Source organism: Passer montanus, unplaced genomic scaffold (assembly GCF_014805655.1).
Source record: "Passer montanus isolate IOZ18808 unplaced genomic scaffold, ASM1480565v1 scaffold75, whole genome shotgun sequence".
NCBI classification, from domain to species: domain Eukaryota; kingdom Metazoa; phylum Chordata; class Aves; order Passeriformes; family Passeridae; genus Passer; species Passer montanus.
This window is the reverse complement of record NW_024372702.1, coordinates 3,666,058-3,682,757: the sequence shown is the minus strand read 5'-3', so window position 1 is coordinate 3,682,757 and position 16,700 is coordinate 3,666,058. Positions and strand designations below refer to the sequence as shown.

The window sequence follows — 16,700 nt, the reverse complement described above, 5'->3', positions numbered from 1 at the left end:
TGCACAGACAGTACAACTGAATTTAATCATTACAATCTCATAACACAGTGAATAAAAGGTAATAGCAATAGATTAAAAACATCCAAAAAGATGTTCTAGAAGACAGCTGTGTAATGGAAGTACATATCTGCACCAAGACAGAGGACTGGAAAGAAAAACAAAAGATTCTGCCATCAAGTGGCTTGAGATAAGAGTCAAAACAAATAAGATTTTTTGGAACACAAACTGCCAGCAGGACAAGGCAGCAGGAAGATCGTGGAAGAAACAGACATGGTCTATTGATGTTCACATACTAGCTCTCAATACAGGTGGAGAGTTAAAAAATAAACTCCAATCATAAAAAATAACTCCTATAATATAGGATATGAATAAATATTATACTGACTAAAACCAGGGCCCACAACTCTGGTTGGTAATTCAGACTGAGGCTTGAGAATGATAGAAAGCTTTATAATGAATAAAACATTTACCTAAGTATTGTCCTAAGATTTAAGCACTTTCATTGTGCAGATGGTTTGACAGTTCCATGGGTCTCTGTGGTACTTGCTGTCTAGTTACCTTGGTACCTCATGCAGAACCATCTTAAGCCTGTCCTAAACCACTGGCTGCCAAAAGAACAGCAACATTCCTGACACCTTTTTGTCTCCTGCTTAGAGATCCTTGAGTGCATTGAAACCTTAATTATCCTGACCAGCTTCACTCAGGAGCTCCTTCCAAGCTTTCAACACATGGGCCCAGGAGCCTCACTGCAGCTCAGACCAACACCTTCAGTCTCTGGTTAAGCTATAGGGGAAGTGTGTCCCTCTCCAGTGGTGTCACAGCTGTGCCATGCCTGCTGTGTGTCCCTTGGCCATGAGTCCTGGCCTGTGGACCAGTTTCACCATTTGACCTTGGATCTCCCTTGTCACTGTGAACTTCCGTGGTGATTAGTGGGCTGTATCTGCCTATTTATTGTGATACTGGCTTTATAATTTTCCTGAAAGAGATATGAAACAGGCAAATTTAGACAACACCTATTTTGCCCATTAATGGCAAATAAAAATGCTTTCTTTTCATTTCCATTGTTTGGTCTCTCATTCTTATATATGTAAAAACACAAGCATTCACTGAAGATGTAGGATGATATTACTGTTTAATGAACTTCTGATTGTGCTTTGAGTTGTAACTATTTTCATGGATTCTCCTGGTCAAGGATGATACCAATTGCTTTGAAGCTTGAATGAGATTCAGAAGAGTTGTTATGAATGACTGTACACACTACAATTGAAGGGGGAAAGGGAAGGTTGCAGGTTTTGGTACTTTGTTTTAACAATTCAAAGTAGTCAAAAAGCCAGACTACAAGTTATTACTTTTCTTAAAGCAAAAAAATATATTATCCCTCATATAATTGCCTGAATCTGTGCAGTGCCCAGTGAAAAAGAATTCAGACCATGAGGGGGAGACATACTGAAATATGCATGGGAATAAGAGCCTTCTGCCTCCTCACAGGAAAACCTCTCATGTTCAAACAACCTGTATGTCATTGCTGAAAGGATACATCTTTTTTCCTGTGTGCTAACGGGAAAATGGGAAGGCACACTCAGTAGCTGCAAACTTGCTGGCACGTGAGTGCAGGATTTTCCACTGACAGGTCTTCTGTGCTGTTGCTGGATGGAGTATAGACCCTGTGGTCATGCCATAAACACTGCATTCCTCCATGATCCTCCTGGCTGCTGTGTCATGGGAATTATGTCCTTTGTTATCAATACAGGCTGTTCTTGTAACCCTTGTTTGGCTGCTTCTTCCAGTGATTTCCCGCACGTGCACATTTCCATCCCTGCAGCATTCCTGGAAATCTTTGTATTTCATTCCACAAAGACTGGCCTGGCTGGATTGCTATGGATGTAGTTTGGGGGAAGTGACAGTGTCCTAAAAGAGATATTCTGCTGCATCCCTGGGAAGTTTTCCACATTCTCAAAGTGGTTTTGGTTCAGAAGTCTCAGCTTCACACCCCTTGGGTAGCACCCCAGAAGCATAAACTTGTAGGGGAGGCTCAAAATGTGCCTGGGGCTCTGTCCTGCCACTACAGCTTCCAGACTAGGACTGCCTGAGGGAGATGCTCACTTCTGTCCCAGAGGGGACTAAGCACATATCTGCATATGGGTCCAGGACAATTACCATCATGATTTGTGATGTTGCTCTCCCTGCTGAAATATTCTCTTGCTCAGCAGGTGTTTTCTTCAACAAGATGGTGTCTCTGAAGGTGATGGTGCTGCATTATCTGATATCTCTTCTGGTCAAGGATGAGGACGAGGATGCAGGTATAACTATGTTTGTGTGTGTGTGACAATGTTTGAAGTGAACTGAGCCCAGTCAGTGGTAGCCTCATGAAACCACTGGCATTCAGGTGTCCTGCAGCCCTGTCTGTGGGGTTCTGCATGTCCCTGGAGCTGGAAAGAGATCCCACTTGCATGAGGGAAATGCTACACTTTGCTATAGGGCAGTAAGGTGAGATGTGATCCCACTGAACAGGGTGCTCCTACCCTCCGGTTGAAACTGTGACAAGGGACATTTATGGTCACAGCAAGGGGATGTTACAGTCCTCAGGACAGAAATGGCTTTCAGACACAGACAGGCTGCCTGGTGCTGCTGTCCCTGTACATTCCAGCTGATGGCTGGACACCAGGTCAGGTAGAATCAGTGACTGCCTGGCTGCTCACCACATCCTGAGCTGCTGGTATCTCATGAGAGTTGTCCTGGAGCAACTGAATGGTCACATCCTTGGGCTGAACCTTGGCTCTGTCTCTGTAACCACCTTTAGCCTTTTGCAGTCCTGTGCAATAAGGATCAGACCAAGTCCACACAGACCTGGACTTTGCATCTTGGCAGGGAAGTGGCTCCTCTTCAAGTGAAATTAAAAGGAGAAACTGCAGGCTCTTAACATCAACTGGGTCTAAATTTTCTTGGCACGGATTGCTTGGTTTCCCTAAAAAGAAAACTTCTTAACTATTGTAGCAATTTCAGCAATATACAGATGATCACAGCTTTAATTTCTCAGCCATTGCCAACAATATTTCAGAACTCTTACTGAAATCATTATTCCTCCTTCAAGAATAAGTACCTGAATCACCTGAGCCTGCCTTTTCATCATCGTGTGGAACACCTTAATCACACTGAAATTCCTCTCAAAAGTAGTGCTAGGATGTTAGTCCTCACCAGAACTAACATAATACATGAAGTATTATTTCCTCCATTTTGTTTTGCAGGAACTTAGGAATCAAAACTGGCAAAAAAAATTTCTAGACCTACATTTTCTAACAGCATTTTAGAAGGACTACTTTAATGATGTATTGATAGCAACACTTGATTGCTCAGAACTCAAGTGTTCTGTGAACATCAGAAGCTGAACCTGTCTTGCAGTGTCTGAAGAACTAAAAAATCCCTCTTCTAAGGCAGACTGAAGATTGCTGTGTTTAGAGGCATTTGCACAGCCACTGTGGGTAAGGAAGCAATCTTCAATGGAATTAAAGCTTCTCTCAAGAGCTGACTGTTTCATCATCTTTCAGTATAAACACAGATAGGCCTTTGAGCAAATTCTTTCAGATTAAGTATTTTTGGTGCCTCCTTTAAGAAAATAAAATAATTTATTAAAAAATCATTTTCCATGTAAATTTTAGTCTGAGATTCATATTAATTTCCCATTGTTCTTTTCTAGAAGTGTATTTCTCTGAGGAAAATGTCAAGGTTTGTAGTGCTACAAGGTAAGAACAGAAAAAAAATATTTCTTTTCAGACTTAAAAATACAAGTATTAAATACCCAGGTTAGTCATATATTTAACTATCTGTCTATGCTTCAAATTAAAATAGCAGTCTGTTTTGTTCTCAGTTCTCTTACAGGCTTGTCTTGGTCAAGAGAATATAATTTTAAAAGTGTGATTGCAGGCAAGGCTATAAAACAAACACTCCAGGAGTTGAAACACTCTTAACACCTTTGCAGATCTCTTACAAGATCAGAAGATAAGAGCTTAGCTACTTTCTTGACAAAGAATTTCTTCTCTGAACATGTGCATGAACTCTGGCAGCATTATCTTGCCCTGTGATAGGCTTAATCATCTCTGTGGGACCAAAAATGGCTTCTAGCTAAACAAGTACGCTTAGCTGTGCCCTGCCTGCCAGAACTGTACAAGGAAAACTGCAGTAGGAAGTACCAGTCGTTTCCTGGAAGTAAGTTTGTCTTGTCCACCTTTCTTGTGATTTAAGGATATAACAGAATTTGGAAGAGATAAATCATTTTTTGAAGTGGAAATATTAGGCTGGTGTAGGACTCTGTCCAAGACCTTTTCATGCTATAGACGGTGAAGACCATGAAATGGTTTTTTAACGTTTGGAGCTGGTCCCTTCAGCCAACTAACTAAACCCATGATGATGTCAGTGGTATACTTAAGAGACATCCCTGTGACTGAATGAAGGGGGCTAAGAACTCAGACCACATTGATAGTGTGTTTGGCTGGAAGTGACTACTGGAAAAGAGAAGCAGAAACTTATTTTTAATGAAGCTTTTTATTCAATTGTTAAATAGAAAGAGGTAATAACTTAACTGTGCAGACAAAAGGAGGAATATACCAGATATATAGAATTTGTACATTTTTATGGCTTGGGGAATAAACTTTTTCAGGAAGATGAAAACTTTGATTCTTAATAGAATTAAATTTCATTCTGATCCAAGCCAAGATAGGAACAAAGTAGGAAACACATAATTTCAATATTCACAGAATAGGTTCTTCTTCATTAAGTCACTTGTGGATGCTAGATCTTCTTTGGGTCCTCACTGTAAATGAAATGAGAGAATACTTATCTTTCAGATGTCTCTGAACAAACTGTAGCATCTCTAAAATATGTATATGCTAAATCACATTTTATCTGGCAGCTAAGATGGCTTTATATTTGTAGACACAGCAATGTGGCACAGGGAGTTTCTTAATTTTTCTTTCTTTCCATGGCAACAGTGGACAGAAATAGATACTACAAAGAGACAATGCAAAATTGCTGGTTTGGTTTGGCTACACGGTCAAGTTAGTGCATTTCCATGGATTCATGCAAACTCTTTGTGCTTGTCCTTATGCCACAGCAGATACAAGGCTGCATGACACAGCTGAGCTTCCTTGCCCACCAACACAAGCTGCACTGCTGTGCAGTTGCTGTAGGCTGCAGTCACACACCAGAATTCCTTTATTCTAGCTGGCACACACTAACTCAAAAGCCTGCGGTCACTTAATTGTTTAATTGTGGCCTTAGTTCTTAATTAAATGGGACTGAAGAAAATGTGTTCTAGCTGGAAAGGTTCCAGGAATCCTGACCATGGAAATGCTGCCTCTCTTCTTGTCAAGGGGCTGGGTGACTTCGTTCACTGTAGATCTGTCTCACCCTCTGAACTGTGCCATTGAAAACTGCACCTTTTCCAGGGGAATGATATACTAAAATGCTGCATTATGATTTATTCTCTTTCTACTGTGCTAGTAACACTAGCAGTGTCATTAAATTGATTACCCTTATTGGCACATGCTTTGAAATGGCACGTATCTGAGAGGGGAGGTGAGCAGTGAATCACCTGGCTAACACCACTTATCCTGAGTGTGGCCCCATCTGCATGAATGAATAAATGGGGTCAGTGTAGAACTGATCCCTTATGTCAAAAGCAAGGAAGGAAGCGATGACTTTCATGGGAGAGCAGTTCTTCAATGTTTTTCCTGAGTGAATAGAAAGGTTGATTTGTCATGGACTGTTTTCCTTGCCATTCTCCCTGTTCTCAGACTTACCAGCAGTAAAGGTGGCTTGGAAACCAGAAGCTGTCTGGGCACCATCTGTGATGAACTCTACGAGCATAAGATTACCAGAAGCAACTATGCCATTGGGGATCTTTGATCCACAGGTGTTGTCCATTAGAACTGGAGAAGACTTGCTGGATCCATCATAAACTTTAACATAATCACCCTGACAGCCTCTGGTTTGTTGCAGCTGAAAGGCTTGAAAGTTTAGGGAAATCTGGAAGGGAAGAGAAAAATCAGCTTTTAATATATAAGTATACTTCTTTCATGGAATGTCCTTTAAAACAGACAGAATCTAAACTGCATCCAAGCACGGACTCACAAACTAGAACTGCTTACTCAGCTTTGCCTCTCTTCCCCTGAAGTTGCAGGGCTCAGATCTAATCACTGAATGCTCCCATGCTCAAGGAGCTTTGTCTTGATTTTGCAAACCTGAAACCCAGCTTATGAAGGTTTTTTTCAAAATCACAACTCTGAATTGTCCTTGCCTATACCTGGCTTAAACACATACCTCTCCACAAGAAGTAGTCACTAGCCTGAAATTTGTCTCATGAAGAATATCTCATCTGGCAACTGCTGTACAAAACACAAGATGCTTAAAGTAGAAAGAAGCTCAGCCATATTTCAAGACCCCTATTAATCTGTGTTTACCTTTCTGGATCGTGTTCGGATGAGCCAGACACAGTTGGTGTTATCTGAATAATTCTTTGGGTAGTTGGCAGATCTCAGCAAGCCAGAAGGTCCATCAAGAATAGTGCTGCAGCGACCTGAAGAAAAAATACTTGCTTCAGGATTGCAGAAGATTTCAGTCATTCACAACTACAATCTCTTCAGAATGGACTGATCTCTGTTTTCTGATCTGTCAGTATTCATTTCATAGTACTGGTACTTCTTGATTAAAAGGAGGAATCATGTTGTCCTAATTTCACATAATGCATCAAATAGGAAAATAGTGCTCTGAAAAGCATTCAGTTTTTATTGATTAGCTCTGTCATTTAGCAAGAGCTCTCCTTCTGCAACTCTAAAGAGTGAAAAGTTTCAATTCACTGCAGTTGGTGTCACTGTTTCCACTGAGAAGGGGAAGTTAAGTGATGTCAGAAGAGTCAAGCACAAATATGATGCCTCTGCAATGCTTAAATTCTAAGCTTAGGAGGAGCACTTGGGGTGCAAGAGGTAATACTTTCATCAGTTGTTTTTTCCCTCTGATTGAATAAATTTCTGTGACTGTATATAAAAATTTCTTCTAGCAGAGGTTACATATAAAGAGTTTAAACATACAAACTTAGAATGACAAACTTTTGAAAACTGGACAAGGCAACATGAAACTGTTCAAGTTCAAAGGAGCATACAAGTGTTTTGTTTTGGCTCAGGTCTTAAATACCAGCTGCCATGAGGAGCAGTGATATCTGGCTTTTTTGGGATTTATAGTTGTCTGCTGATTCCATTGAAGTTTAAAATGTGGTATGCAGTTAGTCCAGTTGCACAGCAGCCACTTATGCTAATAGCAAATGTGTTTAATTTAATTTAGAAGTAGTTTCCATTTTCTCACTAATCACAATGTGCCTCCAGCTTCACTTTTGCATTCCCTCCCAGAGTAACCCTAGTGGGTACCAGGAATTCATGACAATAGTCTCACAGTCTGATGAAAAACTGCTGTCTCTGTAATGTGCCCAAATCTGAGTTGAGGATAGGTCTGGAGATACTTACTGCAGTTGTAAAGTTTGTTGATTTTGGCCACATCCAAGTTGCTCATCCCTTGTCTCTGTCCAATATGTACTGATCTATCAGGAATTGGTACAATAGTTGCTTTCCCAGTGGTATTGGTGAATGTGTATCTGAAAAGACCCACGAGAAACAATGTTCTCTAAGCACCATAACTTCTTTTAGGATTCAGTAGGATGCTTTGGAGGGAGAACAACAATTGTACATAAGCTGTCCTGTGACTAATAGTGCTGTTTAAACAGGTCTCATTGAGATGTCCACCTGTAAGCAGAGTCAATGTCCAGATGCCCTCCTTTGCTCCCAAGCCCAGCAGTGGAGGGCTCCCTAATGGAAAGCTACGGGACAATGTATCCCAGTCCTAGGGAGCAGCTGGTCTGAACTGACTCATGATGTTTTCCTCAGAAGGGGAATTGGGGAAAATGGTAGTTAGGAGAGAGTCATGATAGAAACTATTTCTAATGTGAGATTTGAGTTCCTGAAATAGTAATGCCATGCTGCTACTTACGGGCCATAGTGCATTACTGAGGAATAGTCATACGGAAGATCCAGGTTATTGGAGTTCTCAAATTTCTTGAAGTCTGGTCTGTCAGCTGTAATATATGATATTGTACTTAGAGTATGCTTCCTACCTACTCCCTTCAGGGGAGAAGGGGGAGCTGGGAGCAGTAGGATGTGTCTACACCACTTCCCACACTGAAGTACTCACCAGGACTGATGTACTCCCACATGATCTTTACGTGTTCATCTCTGTCACTTCGAGAGTGCTCATGCAAAAAGCCCAGAGCGTGTTCCAGTTCATGCTGAATTACTCCCTTCCACATGCAGCCTGCTTTCATCACAGAGACAGTCTGTCCACCTCCTACTCTCCCATAGTTGGACCAGCAGCTGAGAGAGGCATTGAACAACAACAAGGCTTATGGGATTTTTATTGGCAGGCAGGCAAAGAGGCAGGACAGAGAACCTCCCTTCACACACCTCTTGTGGGAGGATTCCTCTCTCCACTGTGATAGTTAGAGTGTACAGAGGCAAAAGTGACCATGGCATATAAAAGAACAAAGTGTGTGATCATTGCTAAATCTTTCTGGACAAGTTTTTTTAGCACAGAGGCTCCTGAATTCTGACTTTATCGTGACTTTAACTCCTTTGAAATAACTTTTTTTTTCTTTTCAAAATACTAAAGACAGTATCAGAGCTGGAGATAAGATGGAGATAAACTTTCAAGCTAAGTGTTGAACAATTTTCTCATAAGCTCTAATTCTGAGCTTGATGTTCAACAGTGTGATTCAGAGAAATGTTTATTTCATAAGTTGAAGCTGGTTTACTTTGGTAGATAGGACCTACAGTATTCAATATATGTTGTGCTGAAGTGTGCATTATACCACACAGAAAACATGAGCTTAGACATTCTTTCCCCCCTAATGGTGCTTTTCCCTTATTTGTATTATTTCAGTGCCTGCAGTGAGTTCCTGATGTACCTGATGAGCCCGTGCACTAGTAAGGCTGCCAAGGAAGATACCTTGGTACTGTCACAAAACAAAAGTTTCCTGAGGTCAAGCAGAATCAGTGTAGGAAAGGATTAAAAAATAAGAGTAGAAATAACCTGTTAATTTGTCATTCAACTCACCCATCAGCAGATCTAATACTGAGGTAGTCACGTTCTGCCTTGCGCTTCACAAAATTAATACAAGTCAGTGCTTCAAATTCTGCCATGGCATCATGAATCCCTTTTACATGGTTCTCCTCTGGGGAAGAAAAGGTTAATTTTAGGGGTCACAAGCAGACATTAGCAGATGCGATTAAAATCTCACATATTCTCAAAATCAGGGTAAATGAGGGACAGAAACATTAGCCTAGATTCTTTTTTTTTTTTTTTTTCCTCAGTACCGAATTTTGTTTAAAATTTTAACAACCTGGCACAAGATCCTTTATCCAGATATTTGTCCAAACGTATCCAGGTGCCTCTTTTTTTAACGACTTGTTCTTAATTATAGTGGCCATTTTTAATGTATCTTATTAGACAGTTGGAGACAATTAAGGGAAGCTGTTTTGCTGATGAAAAGCAGATCACTGAAGCTCCGCTGTAATAGTCATGAACCTTATAGACAAAGGTATTCTGGAAGACACCATTAGAGGGAACGGTTATTGTTGTCTCCAAGAGATCAGTCCCAAAACATGATGCAGGCAAAATGTCTCAATGAATATTTCTGGTTCAGGTCCTTGTAAATTAAAATTTGTCTGCGCTTGCACAGCACAAGTAAATCCTTAGAATTAATTTATTCAACTGTTTGTGTTCAGTTTCTCTCTGAAACGTATGGGACAAAACCCATTTAAAAAATAATTTCTATTCAAACCCACCATAAGTAGGATCCAATTCATAGGGAATACGAACAATCCCATCACTGGACTGGGGCCAGCTGCAATGGCGACAGTTGATGGCACTGCGACTCCTTCGTGGAACTATGTCACCTTCCTGCAAGAACTGGGAGCTGTCTGGTGAGAGAGAAAGGGGGGAAACATTTGAGCCATAAATTGCTGGACACCTGCTAAGCACACTTGGAAAAACAAGCAGTCTCAAAAGTAAGAATGATGTTTTACTCTGGTACTGTTTATTCACCCATCATGTGACACTGAATGAATGGCATCAAATATCTCCCCAGGAAGGTACAGGGCAAAAGCAGGAGGTGCCAATAAGGAAACCCAAGAAGGTGGGCAAACCAAAAAAAGGAGTGTTATCAGGAGAAAACTGTAGGAATATTTGGTGTCTCATTCTACAGACTACTTTACTTCAAGTAAAGTCACTTGAATGACTCTTGGAGGAGAAAATGTGAGAAAAACAAGCTGATAGATCAGGGAATGTTTGGAAGGATCAGAGAAGAGGAAGTCTGGAGCAGTGAGCATGGAACTGATGGTAGCTTATGTAGGAGTCTGCACTGCAAAACCATATGATGGCTGAGTGCAAGTGATGCTTCATTCAAAAAAGACTGTTAAAGCATACAAATACCCACATTTTCTCTTTATGTCCAAAGATGTTGAAAGCTAAAGCTGAAGAAACTGTCTGAATAGTTTTCAGTTGCCTCCACACCTGGGATCATCAGTACTGACACAATAGTTTAAGATGCTATAGGGCTTCAGCAGACCACACCTTAATCCCAGTGGTATCTCTTCCATGGTGGTGTGTAAGATGGGAAACACATCTGCCCAGATTGTGGTAAGACATGGTACCTCCCACATCACCCCAAAAAAGCAACAAAGACAGCCCCCTTATAGACAGGTATTTGGTGGCATTACCTTTGTTAACTTTCAGAATTTTGTTAAAAATATCTTCATCCTCCTCATCAGTCTCTGTAGGCAAAGGAGATTCTGTGCAGAAACACAAGAGTATCACTTTCTCGTTCCCAGAGGAAATATGAATCCTGATTTTTTACTCTGATGATGCATGATTTCTCCAGTGACTCATGTAAAACTTAGAGAACCTATTTAGGGATTGGGAGGGATTTGTTCACTGACACAGCCTTGAGAACCTCCTAGCTGTGTTTTTTTGGCATTAATCTAGTCCCAAGAGCCATTCTCCTTCAATTATTTTATTCTCTCCTTTTTTCTTTTCCTAGCCATCATATTTTTAGGCCTGAGATGGCACAGTTTTACTTCTTTATGAACAACTCACACTCAAATCACAACATACGATACAGAAACAAAACCAGATGGAGAACAGTCCTGCTACTTCTTGCTGGACATGATGACCTCCTGAAAAACCCTCAAAATCAATGAAACTGGAACTGTATTCCTGTTCCACGGGTCAGACTGATGTCCCCACCTAAGCCCAGCATCAGGGATTCAAAGGCCTTGCCAGAAAAATCAGCCAACTCTGCGCATTATGCAGCAAGTCTTGACATCAGTAAAAAGCAGAAACACCTGACCTCTGTGCTTCTAACCTTTAGAAGTGACCTAATTCAGAACATGAATTAAACAGAGCTATTTTTAGCAAAAGTAACTGCTGAGGTTTTTAGCAAGGCCAAGCAATTGGACAAAACCAAGATACTCTGCTTTGCATGAAGCATTGTGGTGAGTGTATTCATATAAAATTCCTCATAAAGGTTAATTTGTATTAAGTCTGTGTTATTTTCTGAAATAACTGAGTAGATAACAAACAGTATATTCCCTCAAACATGTACTTGTAGATGGAGTAGTACATACCATATATATTTTCCTCTGTAGTAACCTGCAAGAATGATACATTAATATTAGCTCACAATTTATAATGTAACATTAAATTAAATAATAAAACATATAAATTATCAACAGCGTCCATGCTAACATTGGCAGTATCATTCACCAATGCAGCTTTTATGTACTGTGCCATGTATAAAGAAGTACCACAGGGTGGTAGATACTCTGCTTTTGTTCCTTGGCAAATAGGGATATCATAAAGGCAATATGAAGTCTGGAATAAGGTTCAGATAGACTCTGATGCACAGTTGAGCAAAGACTTTTCTTCACAGGTGTGGATATTAGTTGAGTCCAAGAGTCCTGACCTTATTTTCCACAATGTTGAACCCCAAACTGATCAGAAGAGCTGAACTAGCTTTCCTTACCTCAGTAGGTTCTGTTGCTAAAAAAAAAAAAAAGAAAAAAGACAAGCATCAGACTCTGAATGCAACTTCACAGTGTTCAACAGCATGGATGGACCTCCTCAGCCATGGGAATGCCTTTGGCAGATCCCTTGCTTGGAGGCGTGGAGGGCAATGGAGTGCACAGCTGATGCACAGGCACAGAAATTAAAAATATATTTAATCAAACAACTATGAAAATTCCTAGTAGACTGTGCTGAGGAACAGACTCACGATCATTTGCCATCTAAGAATCAGCAAAGCATTTTATCAGTTTCAGTGTGGAAAACTGCAGAAGAAATCAGTGACAAAAAAAAAAGCTTTGTCCCCCTGCAACAGGTGCAGATTTCTCTGCAACAGGTGCAGGCTAACCAGCTCAACAGTAACCCTGGTTTCACAGTGTCAAACAATAAGGTTCTAACATGTGATGGAGGCTATAATTTAGCATGGGAAAAATAATCTCAGCTTCAGTATGCACCTGATAGCAGCTTGGTACCATTCTGAGTCCTAAGGTGCCTTTCTACTGTGATGTCTTCTGATTTTTACCAAACATGAGAATCTAGATACAAACCAGAAGTGAAACTCTGACCTGATGTATGAAGATTTATATCTTCATTTTGTAATATCAGAAAGCTGAGTCCTAAGGTGCCTTTCTACTGTGATGTCTTCTGATTTTTACCAAACATAGGAATCTAGATACAAACCAGAAGTGAAAATCTGACCTGATGTATGCATTTCTATCTTCATTTTGTAATATCAAAAAAGTTTAAAAATTGGAAGGACCTTCAGAGGACATCAGTTTGTCTGCTTTCCCTGAAGCAGAAACAGTTTTATCTGTATTATTCCTGACCACAGTTTGTTTGACCTGTTCTTAAGTATGATGGATATGTTGCAAGCCTATCTGGCAATCTCTTCCAGTTTCCTAATAATTACAGTCTTCCTTGTCAAAGTGTGAAACAATTTTGTTTTTCCCAGTTAACATTGAAACAGAGAACACTCCTATAAGCAGTCATTATTACCAAGCCCATCTGGATTTTGTTTTTCCCAGTTAACATTGAAACAGGAACACTCATGTGAGCAGTCATTATTACCAAGCCCATCTGTGCCCTAAATTTTACTATAATTTTCCTCAGTAAAATATATACCAAGCTCTATCACACCTTGCAGCACCATTTCCTTTTCATAATTATTGCTCTAATGAGGAAATCTCTTCAGACTCCATCTAGGACCCACAACAGAATTGCTTTTACTGTGCCAAAAAGACTTCAGTCTGTGTTTTCAGTTACATGGCAATGGATGTCCACTACAGTGATGGTGTTTTATTATAGAAAGATTTAGTGAGTTCCCACCAGCTGCGTCAGATCCATGGCATCTAAAAACATTCTGCAGGGAAGAACATTTTTGAGATGGGTTGACCAGATCCAGAATTTATGTACCCAAGAGGCACTAGATTAATTGAGTAGTCAAAGCCAGTGGAAATTAGGCTCCAGATTCCTAGGCACATAAAGCCTGCAACTTCTTTTTAAAACCCAAATGAGACACCACAGAAGGCGTCTGCCATCTCCTTGATGAAATGAACATCTGGTGTGATAGGGCTTTCAAAATTATAGAGCTCACATTTTCCCTACACTCTAAATACTGAAAGATGTCTCAAAAGGCACGAAACGCAGTAACAACGATAAATTAAAACTCATTGTATGCATTTGTCCCAATAAACCTGCAACTTTGAGTCTGAGCAACTGACTACCTTGAACTTGAGCAAGAGTGTCCCTTGGTCCCTTCTAAATCTACTGAGCAGTAATTTTACAACATCCCTTTTCCCCATGCCATAAATGACAGTTCAAAAGCAGAATTTGTCAATTTTCTTCTGTCACTGACTTGCTCTATGTCAAGCAAATTTTTTCAAGGTGTCTTCTTTTTGCACACATTACACCCAGCCTGTTAGTTTCTTGCTGTAGTTAAAGTCTGCCTACAGTTTTCTTTCCATTGACCCCTGAAGGTCTGCAATTATCTCCTTGTATTTTACAAGTTAACAAAAGCTGTTCAGCTAAGGCTGTTCCAAACCAGAACAAAGCAAAGCTTTCTTTGATGTCTGACATATTTTTCATACAGATGAACGGAGGCAAATGATTAGCAGTCTTATTATAGCATTCAACTTAATGAAAAGGTATCAAGATGTCTAATTAAAATTTTATTTTCAAGCCTGTGAAAGCACATCTAAATTAACCTAATAAACCATGCCCCAAAAGTCTGTGTAAAGCACAGCTTTGTAAAAACACATCTGCACTCAGCTCAATAACAAGTTATGAAACACAGCCTTATTCAAAAGGCCTGTCAGTGCTTTCACATGCTCTAAAGGCAAGTCAAAACCAAGAATGTAATAAACAGTCAAGAAATAACAGGTGCTTTTAAAATACAGTATAAATCCTACTTACTTGTTGTGCTGTTTTCATAATTCTCCTGCAAAACCAACAGGTAAAAGGCATTATTCTTCCATAGCTGACAAATGCAGCAACAATAGTATCAAAATCAGGACGAACAGAGGAACTAAATCATTATATTACCTTTATTTATTATGACATTACTAATATTTTCTTGCAGAAAATTTATCAAAGCGGGCCTAACAGCTTCACTCCAGGAAGAACAGACCAGCTAGGCGATGGGGCACCACTGCACGGAGCTGCTCTCACCTGAATGGGGAAGCCCAGGGCGGCGGGGAGCAGGAGCGCAGCGAGGACCAGGACCAGCTCCATGGCGCGGCGGGGACACAGCACCGGGACCAGCCCTTATCCCTGCCGGACCGGCAGCTCTGCCGCTAGATATAGCGCACAGCCCGCTCTGCCCGGCCTGGGAAAGCCTGCCCCAGCCAATGGGAATCTCAGCAGGAAGCAGACTTCTGCTGCTGCCTCAACAGCCGGTTTAGCCCCCGGGCATCTCCGGGTGCTGCGCTATCGCCGCCGCCCCGAGCATCCCTGGGCCTCCCACGGTCATTCATTCCTGCTGCTCTCTAGAGCTGGCTCAGCCTCATGCTTGTGCTGCCATGCACTTCCTCTGCTTCTTAGAGGATCTTTCCTGAAATGTTCGGTTTGACTGTTACCACCCTTGCTCCTGGATAACTCTCCAGAGAACTGGATTGTTAGGGTTTTGGAGATTAGGTGGCTTTTTTCTTTATGTCACTGAGATTGCAGAAGGCCGTGACAGTATTGTGTTGCTTTGAAACATAGAACACATGGCTACCCAGTGAGCTTATGGATGTACTTTCCCTGAGACAGCTTATGGTTCTAGAAGTACAGATTTTTGGTTTTTCCTGTGTGTTTCTTGATGTTTCACTATGCCAGGAGTGTCTCCTTGCTTCATTGTTTCTGGAGTTCAGTCTGACAGCTATAGGTGTCCTTATGAATTTTGTGACCAGCAATCAGAGAGGGGGAAAAGAGAGCAGCAGCATAAGCAGCACTTACTCATTCTGAGAATGATTAACAGATTTGCTTTGCTGGAGTGCTCTTGTCCAGAAGTAGAGTGCAGTTGTCTAGAGGAAGCAGTGAGCAGATCTAGCAAGAAATGCTTGTAGGAGGCACACCAGCCACCACTGAGCCTCTTTTCACAGCAACCTCTTCCCACAGCACAGCTCTGCTTACTGAACCACTTGCTGAAGCTGCTGTAGCTGGGAAAGCATCTGGTCTCTGATACACTTCTGGGTTGTGTCAGAGTACATTCTCCATGCATGGAAACTGAATTATAAAATGCACTAATTCTGTCTCTAGACCATGCTGGTGCTCAGATACCTGCAGAGTAAGTTTTAAACCCACTTACTCCTTATTTCTGTATTGAATAAGATGTTCTAGAAATTCTCTATGTTGGTGAATGAATCAAGAATCAGCAGAAGGCTTTTGTCTATTTATCTCCAAATCATATCCAGTCAAGAGTAGGAATTAGATGGAAATGAAATCTGAACTGTGTTTGAGAGGATTACTCTGTATTTTAGTGACGGAAAGTTCACAGTGCACACTGCCAACTATTTTAGGAAAATCTGGATTGACAAACTCCAGGGATAAACTTTGATCACCCGCACAGGAAGGCAGCACAGGGGGATATTACTTTTCTGTCCCTGCACACTGGCTGAAGGAAGGTCTGCCCCAGGCACCGGTTAGTAAACAGCAGGGTGGCACATGGTCCTTGTGACCATGAAAGAGCATCAAGCAGCCATTGTCAGCATGTTAATCCTGTTGTGTGTCCTTTGTGCACATAAATGTTCTCAATAAGCAATGCTAAGTGTCTTTTTTTTTAATATTTGTCTTTCAGAAGGATGAAAATCTTCCTTGTGCTGAAGCAAAGCTGGGCAGCTCTGGTCTGCAGAGGGAGAAGGGTTCTCTGTGTTTCTCACTCAATGCAAGGACAAAACAAAAGTCCACGATGCCAGATACTCTGGCATGCCAAAACCATACCAAAAGCACACTGCAACACGGAGCTTAAATATAATCTGCTTTCATTAGAATTTAGGAGAAAAAAGGAAAAATCAGACCACTCTCAGGTGGGAAAGCCAGTCTGGGAGCAAACGGAAAGGTCAGAG

The 16,700-nt window shown here is 41.0% G+C and overlaps 1 protein-coding gene across 1 annotated transcript; it reads right to left on the bottom strand.

The window, feature by feature from the left end:
- Positions 1-4,529: 4,529 nt before the first annotated feature.
- Positions 4,530-14,932, bottom strand: LOC120512559 (astacin-like metalloendopeptidase). Its single transcript, XM_039730971.1, has 13 exons — positions 14,824-14,932; positions 14,569-14,593; positions 12,119-12,135; positions 11,721-11,745; positions 10,815-10,886; positions 9,882-10,016; positions 9,151-9,268; positions 8,233-8,411; positions 8,032-8,116; positions 7,512-7,639; positions 6,456-6,571; positions 5,796-6,021; positions 4,530-4,807 (listed from the first exon to the last, which is right to left on the bottom strand). Exons 1-13 carry the CDS (start codon positions 14,884-14,886, stop codon positions 4,773-4,775), a joined length of 1,224 nt encoding a protein of 407 aa, XP_039586905.1. The 5' UTR covers positions 14,887-14,932; the 3' UTR covers positions 4,530-4,772.
- Between the last annotated feature and the right edge of the window lie 1,768 nt (positions 14,933-16,700).

Excerpts from the sequence above, each read along its gene's own strand:
- LOC120512559 (XM_039730971.1), bottom strand. The coding sequence starts at position 14,886 with ATGGAGCTGGTCCTGGTCCTCGCTGCGCTCCTGCTCCCCGCCGCCCTG. Across the intron at positions 9,269-9,881 it reads TGAATTGGATCCTACTTATG|AGGAGAACCATGTAAAAGGG; the intron begins GTGGGTTTGAAT and ends TTTCTTCCCCAG. Across the intron at positions 6,572-7,511 it reads CAACAAACTTTACAACTGCA|GTCGCTGCAGCACTATTCTT; the intron begins GTAAGTATCTCC and ends TTTTTTCTTCAG.